This window comes from Nerophis lumbriciformis, linkage group LG28 (assembly GCF_033978685.3).
Source record: "Nerophis lumbriciformis linkage group LG28, RoL_Nlum_v2.1, whole genome shotgun sequence".
Taxonomy (NCBI): Eukaryota; Metazoa; Chordata; class Actinopteri; order Syngnathiformes; family Syngnathidae; genus Nerophis; species Nerophis lumbriciformis.
Genome location: NC_084575.2, coordinates 21,421,204 through 21,442,181, shown reverse-complemented (window position 1 = coordinate 21,442,181; position 20,978 = coordinate 21,421,204). Strand labels below are relative to the sequence as shown.

The 20,978-nt window shown below is 38.9% G+C and overlaps 1 protein-coding gene across 4 annotated transcripts in view; it reads right to left on the bottom strand.

Moving 5' to 3' along the window:
- The window catches only part of sulf2a (sulfatase 2a), a 184,757-nt gene that overhangs the window by 20,181 nt on the left and 143,598 nt on the right, over positions 1 to 20,978 (bottom strand). For all 4 annotated transcript variants that reach the window (XM_061923865.2, XM_061923863.2, XM_061923867.2 and 1 more), the window contains 7 exons: positions 14,236 to 14,386; positions 13,901 to 14,076; positions 13,695 to 13,823; positions 6,360 to 6,416; positions 6,135 to 6,264; positions 5,771 to 5,978; positions 1,314 to 1,572 (listed from right to left, as the gene is read on the bottom strand). In XM_061923865.2, coding sequence (XP_061779849.2) covers positions 1,314 to 1,572; positions 5,771 to 5,978; positions 6,135 to 6,264; positions 6,360 to 6,416; positions 13,695 to 13,823; positions 13,901 to 14,076; positions 14,236 to 14,386 — 1,110 coding nt within the window. The remainder of the gene's footprint in view (positions 1 to 1,313; positions 1,573 to 5,770; positions 5,979 to 6,134; positions 6,265 to 6,359; positions 6,417 to 13,694; positions 13,824 to 13,900; positions 14,077 to 14,235; positions 14,387 to 20,978) is intronic.

The window sequence follows — 20,978 nt, the reverse complement described above, 5'->3', positions numbered from 1 at the left end:
GGAGCGAGTTTTCAGCCATGGTGGCATCATACTACGCCCCCATCGTGCACAAATGACTGACAGACTCTTGGCTAATTTGGTCTTTTGCAAATGCAATGCAGCATAGGGCCCTGACATATAAAAAGTACAACTTTTTTGTTATGTTCACGTATATGTCATGTTTTTTCAATGTTAACACTTTTGTACAAATAAGTACATTTGCACTTTATTTTTTAATGTGTTTGTTCTGTAAAGGAATGAGTTAATGTTTAAAATGACTGGTTAATAGTGCTATTATAAAGTGCAATGTCAGCACAATTTTCTTTCCTGCAATTTAAAATGCACTTGTTTTAATAAATAAATACAGCGTTTGAAAAGCATACACAATCTGTGTTAATATATTAGTCTGTGGTTAAAAGGACTTGAAAGGACTCGAAACTCAAAATGCAGGACTTAGGACTTGACTTGAGACTTTCCAGTCTTGACTTTGGACTTGACTCGGGGCTTGCCTGTCTTGACTCGGGACTTGACTCGGACTTGAGGGCAAAGACTTGAGACTTACTTGTGACTTGCAAAACAATGACTTGGTCCCACCTCTGCATCCTACCCCCCTCACCTCAACCCCGCCCACCTCAACCTCCTCATGCTCTCTCAGGGAGAGCATGTCCCAAATTCCAAGCTGCTGGTTTTGAGGCATGTTAAAAAAAATAATACACTTTGTGACTTCAATAATAAATATGGCAGTGCCATGTTGGCATTTTTTTCCATAACTTGAGTTGATTTATTTTGGAAACATTTTTTGTTTAATGCATCCAGCGGGGCATCACAACAAAATTAGGCACAATAATGTGTTAATTCCACGACTGTATATATCGGTATCGGTTGATATTGGTATCGGTAATTAAGAGTTGGATAATATCGGAATATCGTCAAAAAAGCCCTTATCGGACATCTCTAATTACTGGTTTGCAAAAAATATTTTTAACCCCAAATAGGTGAAACTACATAATCTCCCACGGCACCAAAAAAACACTGCACTAACTCGACTATCAGATATTCCCATTCTATTCTTTTCCAATTAAAAAGTGGTAGTTTGAGAACAGTTAAACACAGGAAGTGAACAGTATATGAACCAGAACTCAGAAGTGGAATAAAACATAAATATTTGCTTCTACTTACTACTTTTCAAACCGGTTTAATTGTGTCGGTGTGTGTGAGGTTCCTTAATAAGACTTTGTTCAAAATAAACGAAACCATTATCATGCATGAAGGCATGTTTATACTGTAAATGATGGTCGCCATGACACTAAGCATCAAATAGCAGAGGTACACACCTGTAAGTGACCTTTAGAGAAGCAGGTGGGGTGAGTATGTTGGAGGTGGGCCTGGCTGTGACTCCCATGCCACTGAACTCTTCATCATCCTCTCCGTGCAGCGCTCCTCGGCTTCTGTCTCGGGCCCAGCTGCTGTTGTGAAAGTTGGTGGGATGGTAGTAGGACTCCTCCAGGTCTACAGCGTACATGTCTCCATCAAGCTCAAATGATACAGAGCGGGCCCAACGCTTCCTGGATGCAGACTTGCTAAATTTCATCTCTAAAAAGAAAAAGATAGACGACACATGCTCAGATGATGTGAATACTACATATATCTACTGAAGTAGCAAAAGGAGGCGTGGGAATCAATCAATCAATCAATCAATCAATGTTTATTTATATAGCCCTAAATCACAAGTGTCTCAAAGGGCTGCACAAGCCACAACGACATCCTCGGTACAGAGCCCACATAAGGGCAAGGAAAAACTCACCCCAGTGGGACGTCGATGTGAATGACTATGAGAAACCTTGGAGAGGACCGCATATGTGGGTAACCCCCCCCCCTCTAGGGGAGACCGAATGCAATGGAATCAATGGGCCACATTCAGCAACCGTTCTTAAGAACACATTTTGTTCTTAGGCCCACTTACAAAGTTTTTTGTATTCACCAATGTTTTCTTAATGTCTGTCAAACACAAAAAAAACGAACTTAACCCTTTTGAATAGTTTTTACCTCCGTTTCTTACGGTTTGTTGAGTTAGCATTGGATTGATACGTGAACATGGCAAAGGAGGTATTTGATACCTAGAAGAGTTTACATGTGTTTTTTTTTCTATTTCCCGAAAGACTGTGACTTAAAGTTTAATCCTGGCTTTTTGTTGATAGACGAATTCAAAGCTTAGTGTGTTTTTGAAACTGCACCAATTTCCTCAGAATTTTCAACATTTGAAGTAGAGATGTCCGATAATATCGGACTGCCGATATTATCGGCCGATAAATGCTTTAAAATGTAATATCGTAAATTATCGGTATCAAAAAGTAAAATTTTGGACATTTTAAAACGCCACTGTGTACACGGACGTAGGGAGAAGTACAGAGCGCCAATAAACCTTAAAGGCACTGCCTTTGCGTGCCGGCCCAATCACATAATATCTACGGCTTTTCACACACACAAGTGGATGCAAAGCATACTTGGTCAACAGCCATACAGGTCACACTGAGGGTGGCCATATAAACAAGTTTAACACTGTTACAAATATGCGCCACACTGTGAACCCACACCAAACAAGAATGACAAACACATTTCGGGAGAACATCCGCACCGTAACACAACATAAACACAACAGAACAAATACCCAGAACCCCTTGCAGCACTAACTTTTCCGGGACGCTACAATATACACCCCCCGCTACCTCCTATCCCCCGCCCCCCACCTCAACCCCGCCCCCCGAACCCCGCCCACCTCAACCTCCTCATGCTCTCTCAGGGAGCGCATGTCCCAAATTCCAAGCTGCTGTTTTGAGGCATGTTAAAAAAAATAATGCACTTTGTGACTTCAATAATAAATATGGCAGTGCCATGTTGGCATTTTTTTCCATAACTTGAGTTGATTTATTTTGGAAAACATTGTTTAATGCATCCAGCGGGGCATCACAACAAAATTAGGCATAATAATGTGTTAATTCCACGACTGTATATATCGGCATCGATTGATATCGGAATCGGTAATTAAGAGTTGGACAATATCGGAATATCGGATATCGGCAAAAAAGCCATTATCGGACATCTCTAGACCAGAGGATTAGTTGTGATTTGTACGTTGTCATAATGTGCTTGTTCTATTTTTGGCCAAAGAAAAACAAAGAAAACAACCTGGAGTAGTCTTTATTTTTAAGTTATCGTGCCATGATTTTACCAATCTTGGGAATAGATTTTCCTCCATGCGGCCCCTGAGTTAAAATGAGTTTGACATCCCTGACTTAAAGTACCAGTGTATTAAAAACCTGTCTTTACCCAGTTCTACCACTTGATGGCAGCACAGATATGTTAGGATTTTCCCTTTTATGAGGCCAGAGCCCTCCCAGATCCTTTTGTTCTAAAGCTGTTTAAAACCAAGAGGGGTGACGAGAACTGACGTTTAACAATGTATTCTACAAAGAGACCAGCGCTGGAGAGAAAGTGGACGAGCTATCAGGAGGTCGAAGCAGTCTCTCTAAAGATGGCTACCTTCTTTCTCGCCTTTTGTCCTCCGTCAGCCCGCCGAAAGTGAAACTTAATTGAACTTGTGTACTTAGCGCACGCACATTCTCCTCCATCGCTTTACCCACAGACTGGTACCTCCTGACATTATTATAATGATACACTGCAAAAACTGAAATCTATTTAAGATTCAATATCTCAAATAAGGGTGATATTTGTATATTTTCTGTCTGATAAGATAATTCTTCTCACTAAGCAGATTTTTTGTTAGAGTGTTTTACTTGTTTTAAGGGTTTTGGTCCTAAATGATCTCAGTAAGATATTACAGCTTTTTGCTGAGATTTTATGACCTATATTGAGTAAAACATGCTTGAAACTAGAATATCAACTGTTGCAAAGCTGTGTCATCAACACTCACAAGTATAAAACTACTTTTTTAAAGTAATAATTTCATACTTCAAGCATGAAAAAAAAAAATCATGATTTTGACACAATTGTGTCTCATAATTAAAACAGATGACAGCCAAATGGACTTTGCTGTTTTATTTTCAATGAAACAAGAGAAAATACGTACTCATATAGTAGTACAGTTGGCACAGTACAGTAAAATGACAGTTAATATTTAAACATTTAGCATTTGACATTTCAAACTATTTTGAACAGAAATAGTTCATGCACATTTAGATAAATTCTTCAAAATTACAATTAAAAAAAATTTGGTCAGGTGCCGGGCTGCAAATATATATATATATATATATATATATATATATATATATATATATATATATATATATATATATATATATATATATATATATATATATATATGTCTTAATAAGGTTATCCAAAAAATAGTGCTCGATACCGTAGTAGAGCGCAATATATGTATGTGAGGGGAAAAAAATCACAAGACTACTTCATCTCTACAGGCCTGTTTCATGAGGGGTTCCCTCAATCATCAGGAGATTTTATTTTTTTTCCCCCCACACATACATATATATATATATATATATATATATATATATATATGTATATTAGGGATGTCCGATAATGGCTTTTTGCCGATATCCGATATTCCGATATTGTCCAACTCTTTAATTACCGATACCGACATCAACCGATACCGATATCAACCGATATATGCAGTCGTGGAATTAACACATTATTATGGTGAAGATAAGGTACTTTTTAAAAAAATTAATAAAATAAGATAAATAAATTAAAAACATTTTCTTGAATAAAAAAGAAAGTAAAACAATATAAAAACAGTTACATAGAAACTAGTATTTAATGAAAATGAGTAAACTTAACTGTTAAAGGTTAGTACTATTAGTGGACCAGCAGCATGCACAATCATGTGTGCTTACGGACTGTATCCCTTGCAGACTATGTTGGAACCAGAATATTAATAACAGAAAGAAACAACCCTTTTGTGTGAATGAGTGTGAATGAGTGTAAATGGGGGAGGGAGGTTTTTTTGGGTTGGTGCACTAATTGTAAGTGTATCTTGTGTTTTTTATGTTGATTTAATAAAAAAACAACAACAAAAAACGATACCGATAATAAAAAAAACCAATACCTATAATTTCCGATATTACATTTTAACACATTTATCGGGCATCTCTAATATATATATATATATATATATTCATTGCGCACTAATTGACTGAAAGAGCACGCACTTGGCGCGATGATGTCATTTTATTGATGGGAAAATGCAAGAAATGTAATGCCGAACGCAGATCTTTATGTCAAGATAATGGCACTGGCATTTACTTAATTTAACAATATTTTTCAACATATTGAGAAAAAAGGTCTCATATTTGTTTTTCTATCAAGAAAACTGCACTTGTTATTAGTGAGAATATTCTTATTTTAAGGTATTTTTGGTTTCATTGAGGTTAGCTAATTTTACTTGTTTTGGAAAGCCAAATTTTCTTGTTCTATTGGCAGATAATTTTGCTTAGTTCAAGTAAAATGCCCCTAATTTTTGCATTTTTTTTCTTGTTTTTGAACACTGACTTTTTGCAGTGTATATGTGTGTACGTGCATAGATAACAACTGTTTATCTCCTTGTGGCAGAAGGAAGGCCACTTTTTAAGGCGTTCTTTTTTTGCCAAAAGGAGGGAAAATGTTCCCCCTAACAAATACACCCTCCATTTGATTTGGAGATATACTGAATGCACATATGGCAAGGATTTGTAGGCCAATGCAGCAACATTTCAAAGAGAAGAAAAAAAACTGCAAGATTGTACGTGACACAAAAATATGGGCTTACTTTTCTTAGTGAGCAGTTTCTTTGGCTTCAGGGCTGATGTTTTAACACCCACGTTGCCACAGTTGCAGCTGTCATCAGTGGATGAAGGAGGCAGCTGGGAGCCGCTGCTGGCCATCAGAGCTTGCATTCGTGGGGCATAGAGACTCGCCATGCCCTTGCACTTATACAGTCTCAGCTTGCCAGTCGGGTCCTCCACACACTGCCACTTCTGAATCAAAGCAAAATGTCTGCTCATCAAATTGGATTTTTTGGTTTTGCACAGAACATATAGTTAGGGGATGCGACAATACTAAAATAAAACCACATTTTGCATCAAACTACGGATATTCCACAGCTCATGTCCAGAAAGTCCAAGGTCAGATACCTGTCCTGGCTGCTGACAGGAAGTCTGGTACTCTGCCTTCTGGCACAGCTCCCTCACTCGCTGGTATTTGGGCAGGAAGTTCTCCTCCTGGGCCATTTCCTTCCCATCAGATCTCTTGTGTGCAGGCTTTCTGAAAGAACAGGGAATAAATCATAGGAAGTAAGGGACGAAGAGTCTGATGTTATCGGAAGACAATGCCTTGAAAGGTCACTCAGTATGACATACCCTCGCTCCACAAGGAAGGAATCTCTCCACGTTTTACTTTTCCTGTTCAAATGAAACCTGTTGAAAAGGACAAAAACATCTCGTAAGTAAGGAGGCAAATTACAGGTTTATATGTTTTTGATGATAAAAACAGTACACTAATTAGTAGGGATAAATGCTTTAAAATGTAATATCGGAAATTATCGGTATCGGTTTCAAAATAATCGGTATTGGTTTTAAAAAGTAAAATTTATGACTTTTTAAAACGCCGCTGTTTACACGGACGTAGGGAGAAGTACAGAGCGCCAATAAACCTTAGAGGCACTGCCTTTGCGTGCCGGCCCAGTCACATAATATCTACGGCTTTTTCACACACCCAAGTGAACGCAAGACATTCTTGGTCAACAGCCATACAGGTCACACTGAGGGTGGCCGTATAAACAACTTTAACACTGTTACAAATATGCGCCACACTGTGAACCCACACCAAACAAGAATGACAAACACATTTCGGGAGAACATCCGCATCATAACACAACATAAACACAACAGAACAAATACCCAGAACCCCTTGCAGTACTAACTCTTCCGGGACGCTACAATATACACCCCCCGCTACTCCCCAACCCCGCCCACCTCAACCTCCTCATGCTCTCTCAGGGAGAGCATGTCCCAAATTCCAATGTTAAAAAAAGGCATGTTAAAAAAAATAATGCACTTTGTGACTTCAATAATAAATATGGCAGTGCCATGTTGGCATTTTTTTCCATAACTTGAGTTGATTTATATCGGAAAACCTTGTTACATTGTTTAATGCATCTAGTGGGGCATCACAACAAAATTAGGCATAATAATGTGTTAATTCCACAACTGTATACATCTGTATCGGTTGATATCGGAATCGGTAATTAAGAGTGGGACAATATCGGATATTGGCAAAAAATCCATTATTGGACATCTCTACTAATTAGTTGAAGTGCATGTAAATACATTAGTGTCATCAAACGATTAACTTTTAAAATCAGATTAATCACAGGGTGTCTCTGGATTAATTTTGATTAATCATGATAAAATATAATTATTTAAAAAACATCTGTACCGGGTTTCGTTTTGAATGAGCAAATAAACTTAAGAAAGGAGTTTATCATTGCTGCAAGTCAACATATTTAAAAAAAAAAAAATCAGATTAATAACACTTTTGAATTTGGATTAATCATGATTAATCACAGGTTATTACTCGCTTGCATAATTGAAATCAACTTAAAAAAAGAGCTCAATATTTTTGAAAAAAAAAAAAATGCAATTTTATTGTCAGAATGTCATCTCGGAACATTCTTAAATGTTTTAGTTATTTACTTCAAAACTTGCTAATAATTTAATCCAAAATTCAGTCGGGTTTTATTTTGAAATGACATTTTGCGCAACCGTTGGAGTCTCCGGTCAAGATGGAGATTTATGGCTTTTTGAAGAGAACCGGTGTTCTGTCAAATTTAACAGCTTTCTCGAAAAAAGTATAGTTGATAGTTGGTTCTATTGAACTACGCAGCCACGTAACAAAAATGCAACTTTAAGTTACGGATCGCCAATTTGGATATCAAATAGCGCTCCCACTGTAGAATTGCTGTCATTACCTCCGTAAAATGAGATTATGTTTTCGCCAGAGTTTGTATGTTAGTTAGCAACATAATATGGACGGATTTTGATCAAATTTTTAGAAAATGTCTGATATAGGTCCTGGAACAAGTGCTTTTCTAGTTGTTGTTGTTCATAAATAAGTTTGTCTAAGCACTTATATACTGTAACTGTCCATTAAAAATCCATTCATTTTAGGGAAATCAAGGTTTATACCGTTTTTGTTTTGGTTTGTTTCCTGTTTCCTAAAATATTGCTAAAAATAACCACATTAAATACGGTTTTATACCTATTGTGCAGAGGAAACTAATGCCCCCATATCAGCCTTCTGCTGACCCCTGTTGGCTAATGGCATATACTGTGCAATTAATATTTTTTGTTTACAAGGTGATTCAAATGAAAATGTAAATATAGAAGATAAAATGAACGCAATATAATTTAAAATGACAACTTACTTGTGGGTAGAGATGTCCGATAATGGCTATTTTGCCTATATCCGATATTCCGATATTGCCCAACTCTTAATTACCGATTCCGATATCAACCGATACCGATATATACAGTCATGGAATTAACACATTATTATGTCTAATTTTGTTGTGATGCCCCGCTGGATGCATTAAACAATGTAACAAGGTTTTCCAAAATAAATCAACTCAAGTCAAGTCATCTATGTTGCTGCTTCTTGATCTTAGCGCTCCTTTCGATACCGTCGATCATAATATTTTATTAGAGCGTATCAAAACACGTATTGGTATGTCAGACTTAGCTTTGTCGTGGTTTAACTCTTATCTTACTGACAGGATGCAGTGCGTCTCCCATAATAATGTGACCTCGGACTATGTTAAGGTAACGTGCGGAGTTCCTCAGGGTTCGGTTCTTGGCCCTGCACTCTTTAGTACTTACATGCTGCCGCTAGGCGACATCATACGCAAATACGGTGTTAGCTTTCATTGTTATGCTGATGACACCCAACTCTACATGCCCCTAAAGCTGACCAACACGCCGGATTGTAGTCAGCTGGAGGCGTGTCTTAATGAAATTAAACAATGGATGTCCGCTAACTTCTTGCAACTCAACGCCAAGAAAACGGAAATGCTGATTATCGGTCCTGCTAAACACCGACATTTATTTAAAAATACCACCTTAACATTTGACAACCAAACAATTACACAAGGCGAATCAGTAAAGAATCTGGGTATTATCTTCGACCCAACTCTCTCCTTTGAGTCACACATTAAGAGTGTTACTAAAACGGCCTTCTTTCATCTCCGTAATATCTCTAAAATTCGTTCTATTTTATCCACTAGCGACGCTGAGATCATTATTCATGCGTTCATTACGTCTCGTCTCGACTACTGTAACGTATTATTTTCGGGTCTCCCTATGTCTAGCATTAAAAGATTACAGTTGGTACAAAATGCGGCTGCTAGACTTTTGACAAGAACAAGAAAGTTTGATCATATTACGCCTATACTGGCTCACCTGCACTGGCTTCCTGTGCACTTAAGATGTGACTTTAAGGTTTTACTACTTACGTATAAAATACTACACGGTCTAGCTCCGTCCTATCTTGTCGATTGCATTGTACCATATGTCCCGGCAAGAAATCTGCGTTCAAAGAACTCCGGCTTATTAGTGATTCCCAGAGCCCAAAAAAAGTCTGCGGGCTATAGAGCGTTTTCTATTCGGGCTCCAGTACTATGGAATGCCCTCCCGGTAACAATTAGAGATGCTACCTCAGTAGAAGCATTTAAGTTCCATCTTAAAACTCATTTGTATACTCTAGCTTTTAAATAGCCCCCCTGTTAGACCAGTTGATCTGCCGTTTCTTTTCTTCTCTCCTCTGCTCCCCTCTATCCCTTGTGGAGGGGGGGTGGGCACAGGTCCGGTGGCCATGGATGAAGTGCTGGCTGTCCAGAGTCGGGACCCGGGGTGGACCGCTCGCCTGTGCATTGGCTGGGAACATCTCTGCGCTGCTGACCCGTCTCCGCTCGGGATGGTGTCCTGCTGACCCCATTATGGACTGGACTCTTACTATTACGTTGAATCCACTATGGACTGGACTCTCACAATATTATGTCAGACCCACTCGACATCCATTGCTTTCGGTCTCCCCTAGAGGGGAGGGGTTACCCACATATGCGGTCCTCTCCAAGGTTTCTCATAGTCATTCACATCGACGTCCCACTGGGGTGAGTTTTTCCTTGCCCTTATGTGGGCTTTGTACCGAGGATGTCGTTGTGGCTTGTGCAGCCCTTTGAGACACTTGTGATTTAGGGCTATATAAATAAACATTGATTGATTGATTGATTGAAGTTATGGAAAAAAATGCCAACATGGCACTGCCATATTTATTATTGAAGTCACAAAGTGCATTATTGTTTTTAACATGCCTCAAAACAGCAGCTTGGAATTTGGGACATGCTCTCCCTGAGAAAGCATGAGGAGGTTGAGGTGGGCGGGGTTGGTGGGGCCGGGGTTGATGTGGGGTCGGGGGGTGTATATTGTAGCATCCCGGAAGAGTTAGTGCTGCAAGGGGTTCTGGGTATTTGTTCTGTAGTGCTTATGTTGTGTTACGGTGCGGATGTTCTCCCGAAATGTGTTTGTCATTCTTGTTTGGTGTGGGTTCACAGTGTGGCGCATATTTGTAACAGCGTTAAAGTTGTTTATACGGCCACCCTCAGTGTGACCTGTATGGCTGTTGACCAAGTATGCAGGGCATTCACTTGTGTGTGTCAAAATCCGTAGATATTATGTGATTGGGCCGGCACGCAAAGGCGGTGCCTTTAAGGCACGCCTCTAATATTGTTGTCTGGGTGGAAATTGGGAGAAATTCGGGAGAATGGTTGCCCCGGGAGATTTTCGGGAGGGGCCCTGAAATTCGGAAGTCTCCCGGGAAAATCGGGAGGGTTGGCAAGTATGACTGAGAGACGGGTACTTCAACCTACGTCCGTGTACCACTCCGTACAGCGGCGTTTTAAAAAGTCATACATTTTACTTTTTGAAACAGATACCGATAATTTCCGATATTAAGTTTTAAAGCATTTATCGGCCGATAATATCGGCAGTCCGATATTATCGGACATCTCTACTTGTGGGGTAACAACGTCTACACAATGAGTCTACACCAAGGAGCTGCTTTTGATGGGTATTTTGTTCACGAAATATAGTGACAATATTTGTGTTTGTGCATATGCTCAGTAGCAGTGGATTGCGGAAACCGAAAGAACACCGGATCTTGAGAAGCCATTCCTTTTAAAGAGCCGTTCAAAAGACTGGCTTGTTATTATAGTTCTTTTTTTTTTTTTTTTTAATGAAAGAAACGATCAACCGTAGCAGTTATAAGACAAGATGTCGCTTAGAATAATTTCAATTTAAACAAATATTGGTCTACTGGTGGGAATTATTCTGAAATATTGACCATGACTGTATTTTTGTTGTGTTTTCATTGTTAACATTTCATAAGGTGGCACCACATCTCCGTGCTTTGACAATGACATTATTGTTTCAAATTCTTTTAGTGTTTTTCTTACTAACCAATATTCTCTGATCAAGTCTTTTATAACATTCCACCCCACACTACAAAATAATATAAGTAAGTACTACAATTTGTGCTGACATTGTCAGAGTATCTGCCAATACTTACGACTCAGATATCGTATCGGAAGTAAAAAAATTTGCATCGGTGCACCTACCGTAGTGTTTGCTGTTTACAAAAAACTATATTAACCTCTTAAGGCCCAAGCTGTTTGTTTACATGCTTTTTTTAATTTCTCTTTCCTATTTGGGCTTATTGGACCCTAATTAGAATAAAAGCTAAAAATCATCTTTTAATATGATGTACTTAGTCCATAAGTGCACAAACGTGTACGTCATGTGTAGTGACATGCAAATTTTTATTTTTACACTTTTTTTTCCAAATTCCATTCTATGTTATACTCTTCTGACACCACCAGATAGCAGTATAAGTGTCCATATGTCGGCATAAGACCCCAATTCAGTAGTGTACACCATTTTGGAAATAGGAGCTAAAAAGAGCTGTCCACGCATGTGGCCACTAAGGCCTTTAGAGCAGGGGTCACCAACGCGGTGCCCGCGGGCACCAGGTCGCCCTTAAGGACCAGATGAGTCGCCCGCTGGCCTGTTCTAAAAATAGCTCAAATAGCAGCACTTACCAGTGAGCTGCCTCTATTTTTTAAATTTTATTTATTTACTAGCAAGCTAGTCTCGCTTTGCTCGACATTTTTAATTCTAAAAGAGACAAAACTCAAATAGAATTTGAAAATCCAAGAAAATATTTTAAAGACTTGGTCTTCACTTGTTTAAATAAATTCATTTATTTTTTTACTTTGCTTCTTACAACTTTCAGAAAGACAATTTTAGAGAAAAAAATACAACCTTAAAAATGATTTTAGGATTTTAAAACACATATACCTTTTTACCTTTTAAATTCCTTCCTCTTCTTTCCTGACAATTTAAATCAATGTTCAAGTACATTTTTTTTTTTTATTGTAAAGAATAATAAATACATTTTAATTTAATTCTTCATTTAAGCTTCTGTTTTTTGGATGAAGAATATTTGTGAAATATTTCTTCAAACTTCTTATGATTAAAATTCAAAAAAAATATTCTGGCAAATCTAGAAAATCTGTAGAATCAAATTTGAATCTTATTTCAAAGTCTTTTGAATTTCTTTTAAAAAATTTTGTTCTGGAAAATCTAGAAGAAATAATGATTTGTCTTTGTTAGAAATATAGCTTGGTCCAATTTGTTATATATTCTAACAAAGTGCAGATTGGATTTTAACCTATTTAAAACATGTCATCAAAATTCTAAAATGTATCTTAATCAGGAAAAATGACTAATGATGTTCCATAAATTCTTTTTTTAATTTTTTCAAAAAGATTCGAATTAGCTAGTTTTTCTCTTCTTTTTTTCGGTTGAATTTTGAATTTTAAAGAGTCGAAATTGAAGATAAACTATGTTTCAAAATTTAATTTTAATTTTTTTCGTGTTTTCTCCTCTTTTATAAAAATGTTAGTGGCTAGCTAGTTAAAATGGGATATTGTGATTTCACAAGACTGTCTTGGAAGTGATCATTTGAAAAGGTTCAATTTGAAAAATGTGCACTTAGAGAAAATATAAAAATAAAGTGTTGCATATTGATATTTATCTGTTTCTATATATATTTATTGTGAGAAATCATTAAGATGATCAGTGTTCCCACAAAGATAAATATCATTAATTATTAATAATAACATAGAGTTAAAGGTAAATTGAGCAAATTGGCTATTTCTGGCAATTTATTTAAGTGTGTATCAAACTGGTAGCCCTTCGCATTAATCAGTACCCAAGAAGTAGCCCTTGGTTTCAAAAAGGTTGGTGACCCCTGCTTTAGAGGTTAAGGCAAATTATAAGAGCTGTGAAATAAAACTACAGTACTTTTATTCCTGTGAAAAAAAGTAGCTTTACCTTTTTAAACCAGTAATCCAATAACTTTTTCTTTGTCCCGTCTCTTTCATAGGTGTTTGATATTTGCACTGAACCAAAACATGCACATACACATTAAATATATATTGTGTAAATGCCAAATAGAAGGCACTGAAAATAATGAGGTCAAAGCAAATAGCGCAGTGGATCGTGGTCCCCGAGTCCAACATAAATGGCATTCTTAAAATTGTCTTTTAGATGTCAAGGAAAGAATACAAGATTTTTGTCTACCTGTTGACCGGTTTGTCCGTGTCCATCAGCTTAAGGATAGACTTGCCATCCATTTCTGCAGGAATATCCACACCGGCCATGTCCAGCAGCGTTGGCGCCAAATCAATGTTCAACACCATATGCGGGTTACTGCAGGGCAAGAAACACCAGAAGAATAAACACTCACAATCAACATAAGGACAAGTGCATCCTAACTTGTCACTCACATGGCACCTTGCTCCACATTTGGTCCTCTGACATAAAAGGGAACGCGGATATCAAACTCGTAAGGCATGGATTTGCCTTTTACCAGCCCAAACTGTCCAATATGGTAGCCGTGGTCTGACGTGTAGATGATGTAGGTGTTATCCACTTCACCTGTCTCCACCAACATGTTGTGCACCTACAAGGATGTAATACACGGAATAAATAGTTTCATGATATAACAAGTGTGTCAGTGGATATTTTAAATTGCAAGTGTGGGATGTGTATGGTTTCTTTCTCTGTGCCTGTGATGATGTGTGCATTTCTTGGCCAAAACAAGAGGGAGGCTGTGTGTTACCTTCTCCATGCTGTCATCCACAGACAGCAGGGTCTGCATCCTCCTGCGCTGCAGCATGTTGGTGAACTGCATGTGGACAGGCTTCATGGGCCCCGTGTAGCGCAGGATCCAGTGTTTGTCGGGGTTCGGAGCGTAGTTGTAGCTTGGAGTTCTGAAAAAGGAAAAGACAAAAATGAGATATTTTAAGAGAAAATGGTACATCACACCGGTGTTTCTGCGGGTACGTTGCTTTATGGAGGGTCAAATGGGACACAATCGAATGAATACATCTTTAAATAACTTAAATGTGTCTGTAATTTACAAACCCCGTTTCCATATGAGTTGGGAAATTGTGTTAGATGTAAATATAAACGGAATACAATGATTTGCAAATCCTTTTCAACCCATATTCAATTGAATGCACTACAAAGACAAGATATTTGATGTTCAAACTCAAACTTTATTTTTTTTTTGCAAATAATAATTAACTTAGAACTTCATGGCTGCAACACGTGCCAAAGTAGTTGGGAAAGGGCATGTTCACCACTGTGTTACATGGCCTTTCCTTTTAACAACACTCAGTAAACGTTTGGGAACTGAGGAGACACATTTTTTAAGCTTCTCAGGTGGAATTCTTTCCCATTCTTGCTTGATGTACAGCTTAAGTTGTTCAACAGTCCGGGGTCTCCCTTGTGGTATTTTAGGCTTCCTAATGCACCACACATTTTCAATGGGAGACAGGTCTGGACTACAGGCAGGCCAGTCTAGTACCCGCACTCTTTTACTATGAAGCAACGTTGATGTAACACGTGGCTTGGCATTGTCTTGCTGAAATAAGCAGGGGTGTCCATGGTAACGTTGCTTGGATGGCAACATATGTTGCTCCAAAACCTGTATGTACCTTTCATCATTAATGGCGCCTTCACAGATGTGTAAGTTACCCATGTCTTGGGCACTAATACACCCCCATACCATCACAGATGCTGGCTTTTCAACTTTGCGCCTATAACAATCCGGATGTTTTTTTTCCTCTTTGGTCCGGAGGACACGACGTCCACAGTTTCCAAAAACAATTTGAAATGTGGACTCGTCAGACCACAAAACACTTTTCCATTTGTATCAGTCCATTTAGATGAGCTCAGGCCCAGCGAAGCTGACGGCGTTTCTGGGTGTTGTTGATAAACGGTTTTCGCCTTGCATAGGAGAGTTTTAACTTGCACTTACAGATGTAGCGACCAACTGTAGTTACTGATAGTGGGTTTCTGAAGTGTTCCTGAACCCATGTGGTGATATCCTTAACACACTGATGTCGCTTGTTGATGCAGTACAGCCTGAGGGATCGAAGGTCACGGGCTTAGCTGCTTACGTGCAGTGATTTCTCCAGATTCTCTGAACCCTTTGATGATATTACGGACCGTAGATGGTGAAATTCCTTGCAATAGCTGGTTGAGAAAGGTTTTTCTTAAACTGTTCAACAATTTGCTCACGCATTTGTTGACAAAGTGGTGACCCTCGCCCCATCCTTGTTTGTGAATGACTGAGCATTTCATGGAATCTACTTTTATACCCAATCATGGCACCCACCTGTTCCCAATTAGCCTCTTCACCTGTGGGATGTTCCAAATAAGTGTTTGATGAGCATTCCTCAACTTTATCAGTATTTATTGCCACCTTTCCCAACTTCTTTGTCACGTGTTGCTGGCATCAAATTCTAAAGTTAATGATTATTTGCAAAAAAAAGTTTAGCAGTTTGAACATCAAATATGTTGTCTTTGTAGCATATTCAACTGAATATGGGTTGAAAAGGATTTGCAAATCATTGTATTCCGTTTATATTTACATCTAACACAATTTCCCAACTCATATGGAAACGGTGTTTGTATGTTTCTTGCTTGCTCTCTCTGAAGGCGGACACTTCCCTCTACCCTCCCTTATCTTTCCCTTCATAGCTTCTTCGTCTCGTCTTGTCTTAACTTCCTAAGAGCCTCTCTTTTGCACTGTTCTCCAAATCTGAAACATGGAATTGATCAACTTGTCTTTCAACACAATTGACAAGATCTTCTCAACGAGAAGCTCAGGTACAGGGGAAACTGCCTGTTCCTCTGGAACATTTGCTGCTGGATACTGTCAGGTTCAAACACTGATGACATCTATTAAACAAGACAAGAAGCAAATAATTAAACAGAGACAGAATTAAATTTGGCTCAATTGAGGAGAGACGCCTGTACACTGTACCCGTGTACAGTGTCTCACCACGCTCTGGCGGAAAATTGTACGCCTCTTCTTTTATTTGGACTTTCCCTGATTACATGACAACAGCTGTTTCTAAGGGACAGGGGTCGTAAACAGCCAACGCCTTTGATTACAACAGTTCAAAGAAGAGGTCGTAAAACAGTCCAAAGAAGAGGTCGTAAAACAGTTCACAGAAAAGGTCGCCTGGAGGGGAGTCTGGTCCTGCTTCCTCTCCCCGTTTGTAGTTCTTGGGTCAAGACAATATCTTTCTGTTGATTACAATACATGAAGGAAACAGAACACCTTCATGTTGCTTCCCATCCTACACAGTGGAGTTTTACAAGCCTTCTTCTTGGTAGGTTCAAAGACAGCTTTTGTCTTCTCGCCGGGAACTCATTGAAACACAAAGTTTTGTGATAACTTAGGTACAATTACTCTAACAGATACACGATGCACTTGTGGTAGAAGTGGAAGGTGGTGTGCCTGGCGAATCTATCCGTTGTTGACATTGAAGATATCTAACTATTTGGAACTAAAATAACAGGTCATCTGCTGATTGGTTGATCGACAAATTCGGAAGACGATGGCAGTTGCTCAAGGTGCACAGAGGCTAGGCTGGGCTGTAGGCATTCAGACGCAAACTGGATAACATCTCAGAGAAGTTTTCTACTCTGCAAGGCGAAATTATAACAATTTGAGAGCCAGAACGGACAACCGGAGTAGATGGATCTATTGGAATGCATCTGCTCGCCCGAACCAAAACAATCCTTCTACAATTCGGCTCCCTCTGCACTGGCCTTGACAAGTTTATTTTGTACGTTCCCCGGTGGGACCATTGCAATGAAAGGACAAAATTGCAATAAGAAACATATGTTTAATGTACCGTAAGATTTGTTGTTAATATAAAGCCAATAATGCCATTTTTTGTGGTCCCCTTTATTTAGAAAAGTATCGAAATACATTTTGGTACCGGTACCAAAATATTGGTATCGGGACAACCCTAATACACACATACATATACTGTATATACACATACACGTACACAAATATATACACATACACACACATACTGTACATTAGGGCTGTGATTCTCTGGGAACCACACAATTTGATTCTATTTGATTCTCACGGGTAACAATTAGATTCAGAATTTATTCTGGATTTAAAACGACTCCCGATTCCAAATGTATACTTTTTTTTTTTTTTTAATAACATTGGATGCCAGTGCTATGATTAACAACATTCCTCCATAAAACAGATAAACAGCTCCGATCAATTTCTATATTACATAAAAGAAAACTGGTTTTGTTGAACAAAATGCTTCCCAAACATTTAATAGTCAAATACCGCATTTTTCGGAGTATAAGCCGCACCGGAGTATAAGTCGCACCTGCCGAAAATGCATAATAAAGAAGGAAAAAAACATATATAAGTCCCACTGGAGCCCGGCCAAACTATGAAAAGAACTGCGACTTATAGTCCAATAATACGGTACGTATATTTTTAATCGATTAAGAATAGTTACAAATAAGAATCGATATAGAGTATACATATATATTCATACACATAAATATACATACATATATATTTATAGTGTACATTTTAAAAAGATAAATTATGATACTTTTGGGGAGAGTGTGATGTAGTTTAATTTGCAACCTAGGAGTGTCCATAGAATCGAACATATTGCTGACAGACTCAAAAAATGGGTTATAAATATCACTGTGGAGCAAAATTTACTCTAAAGCAGGGGTGTCAAACGTGCGGTCCGAGGTCCGGATCAGGCCCGCAAACAGGTTTTATCCGGCCCGCGGGATGAGTTTGCTAAGTATAAAAATTAACCTGAAATGTTTGAATGAAAGAAACTGCTGTTCTAAATGTGTCCACTGGATGTCGCAATAGCAATTTTCTTGGTATATTTGTAGATGATGCTACATATGTACAAAATAAACCACATGACGTTGGTACATCAGTCGAGGAAAATGACCAAACTACATAAATAACATACTATAATTTGATTTTGATATAATTTTTTTTTTTATCTTGATAGATTGAAAATTATCCATCCATTTCCTACAGCGTGTCCCTTTTGGGATCGCGGGGGGTGCTGGAGCCTATCTCAGCTGCATTCGGGCGGAAAGCGGGGTACACCCTGGACAAGTCGCCACCTCATCACAATGAACACCAATGAGTTGACTGATGAACATTGTTACATAATTTATTCAGAAAATATAAATAACGACAAATAAAGATAGAATACTATTAACCGCAACATGTAAGTGTAAAAAACAAACCCCAACAACATTATTGTGGAGGGAAGTGCGTCAGCGCACCTGCAGGAGCAAAGGTCACCGCCTCTGGCAATGGTGTCGAGGGCGGAGCACCATCAGCTAGGGGCGGGGCATGTGCGGGACGGCGAGACACTGCTGGCAGGTGATTGGATTTCACAGGTGGTACGTGTTAATCTAATCATCTGTTGTCTTTAACAGTGAGCGGCCAGCGGAGGAAGGAGGTGGAGAGAGACTGGAGAAAAGCTACACGCAAAGATTGTGTTAAATCTGCATGGGAAAAAATAAGACTCTGGTAAACGGCACGCCTGGCTCTTGTGACGTGATATCCGTGGAACGGGTAGGAATCGACTTCCACAATTATGATTTGTACATTTTCAGAATGTGCTTGTTCTATTTTTAAACAAATAAGTTGTCTTTATTGCTAAGTTATCGTGCCGTGATTTTACCAGTCCCGCCCACTTGGGAGTAGATTTTTCTCCATGTGGTCCCCGATCTTTGATGAGATTGACACCCCTGCTCTAAAGCATATTCAATACATATTATCTGGACCACAAGAAAGTGTTTTGATAAAGATGGCACAAATCAGACCTACTGTCGTCTAACTTTGTACATTTGATTAGCTTCTATTAACTTCTTTTCATACTCTTATGACAGCTAAGAAAATGAAGGAGCAAAATGTATAACGTTTTCATTAGAGATGTCCGATAATATCGGACTGCCAATATTATCGGCCAATAAATGCTTTAAAATGTGATATCGGAAATTAACGGTATCGGTTTCAAAAAGTCTGCGATGAGGTGGCGACTTGTCCAGGGTGTACCCCGCCTTCCGCCCGATTGTAGCTGAGATAGGCTCCAGCGCCCCCCGCGACCCCAAAAGGGAATAAGCGGTAGAAAATGGATGGATGGATGGTTTCAAAAAGTAAAATTTATGACTTTTTAAAACGCCGCTGTGTACACAGACGTAGGGAGAAGCACAGAGCGCCAATAAACCTTAAAGGCACTGCCTTTGCATGCCGGCCCAGTCACAATATCTACGGCTTTTCACACACACAAGTGAATTCTTTGCATACTTGGTCAACAGCCATACAGGTCACACTGAGGGTGGCCGTATAAACAACTTTAACACGGTTACAAATATGCGCCACACTGTGAACCCACACCAAACAAGAATGACAAACACATTTCGGGAGAACATCCGCACCGTAACACAACATAAACACAACAGAACAAATACCCAGAACCCCTTGCAGCACTAACTCTTCCGGGAGGCTACAATATACACCCCCCGCAACCCCCCAACCCCGCCCACCTCAACCTCCTCATGCTCTCTCAGGGAGGGCATGTCCCAAATTCCAAGCTGCTGTTTTGAGGCATGTTAAAAAAAAAAATGCACTTTGTGACTTCAATAATAAATATGGCAGTGCCATGTTGGCATTTTTTTTCCATAACTTGAGTTGATTTATTTTGGAAAACCTTGTTACATTGTTTAATGCAGTGTTTTTCAATCTTTTTTGAGCCAAGGCACATTTTTTGCGTTGAAAAAATCCAGAGGCACACCACCAGCAGATCTCATTAAAAAAAAGAAACTCAGTTGCCAGTAAAAAGTCGTTGCAATTATTGGATATGACTTTAAACCATAACCAAGCATGCATCACTATAGCTCTTGTCTCAAAGTAGGTGTACTGTCACCACCTGTCACATCACGCCCTGACTTATTTTGAGTTTTAGTTCTTGTCTTGCGCTCCTATTTTGGTGGCTTTTTCTCTATTTTTGGTATTTTCCTGTAGCAGTTTCATGTCTTCCTTTGAGCAATATTTTCCGCATCTACTTTGTTTTAGCAATCAAGAATATTTCAGTTGTTTTATCCTTCTTTGTGGGGACATTGTTGATTGTAATGTCATGTTCGGATGTACATTGTGGACCCCGTCTTTGCTCCGCAGTAAGTCTTTGCTGTCGTCCAGCATTCTGTCTTTGTTTACTTTGCAGCCAGTTCAGTTTTAGTTTCGTTCTGCATAGCCTTCCCTAAGCTTCAATGCTTTTTCTTAGGGACACTCACCTTTTGTTTATTTTTGGTTTAAGCATTAGATACCTTTTTACCTGCACATTGCCTCCGACTGTTTTCGACATCTACAAAGCAATTAGCTACCTGCTGCCACCTACTGATATGGAAGAGTATTACACGGTTACTCTGCCGAGCTCTAGACAGCACCGACACTCAACAACAACACATATTTAACCT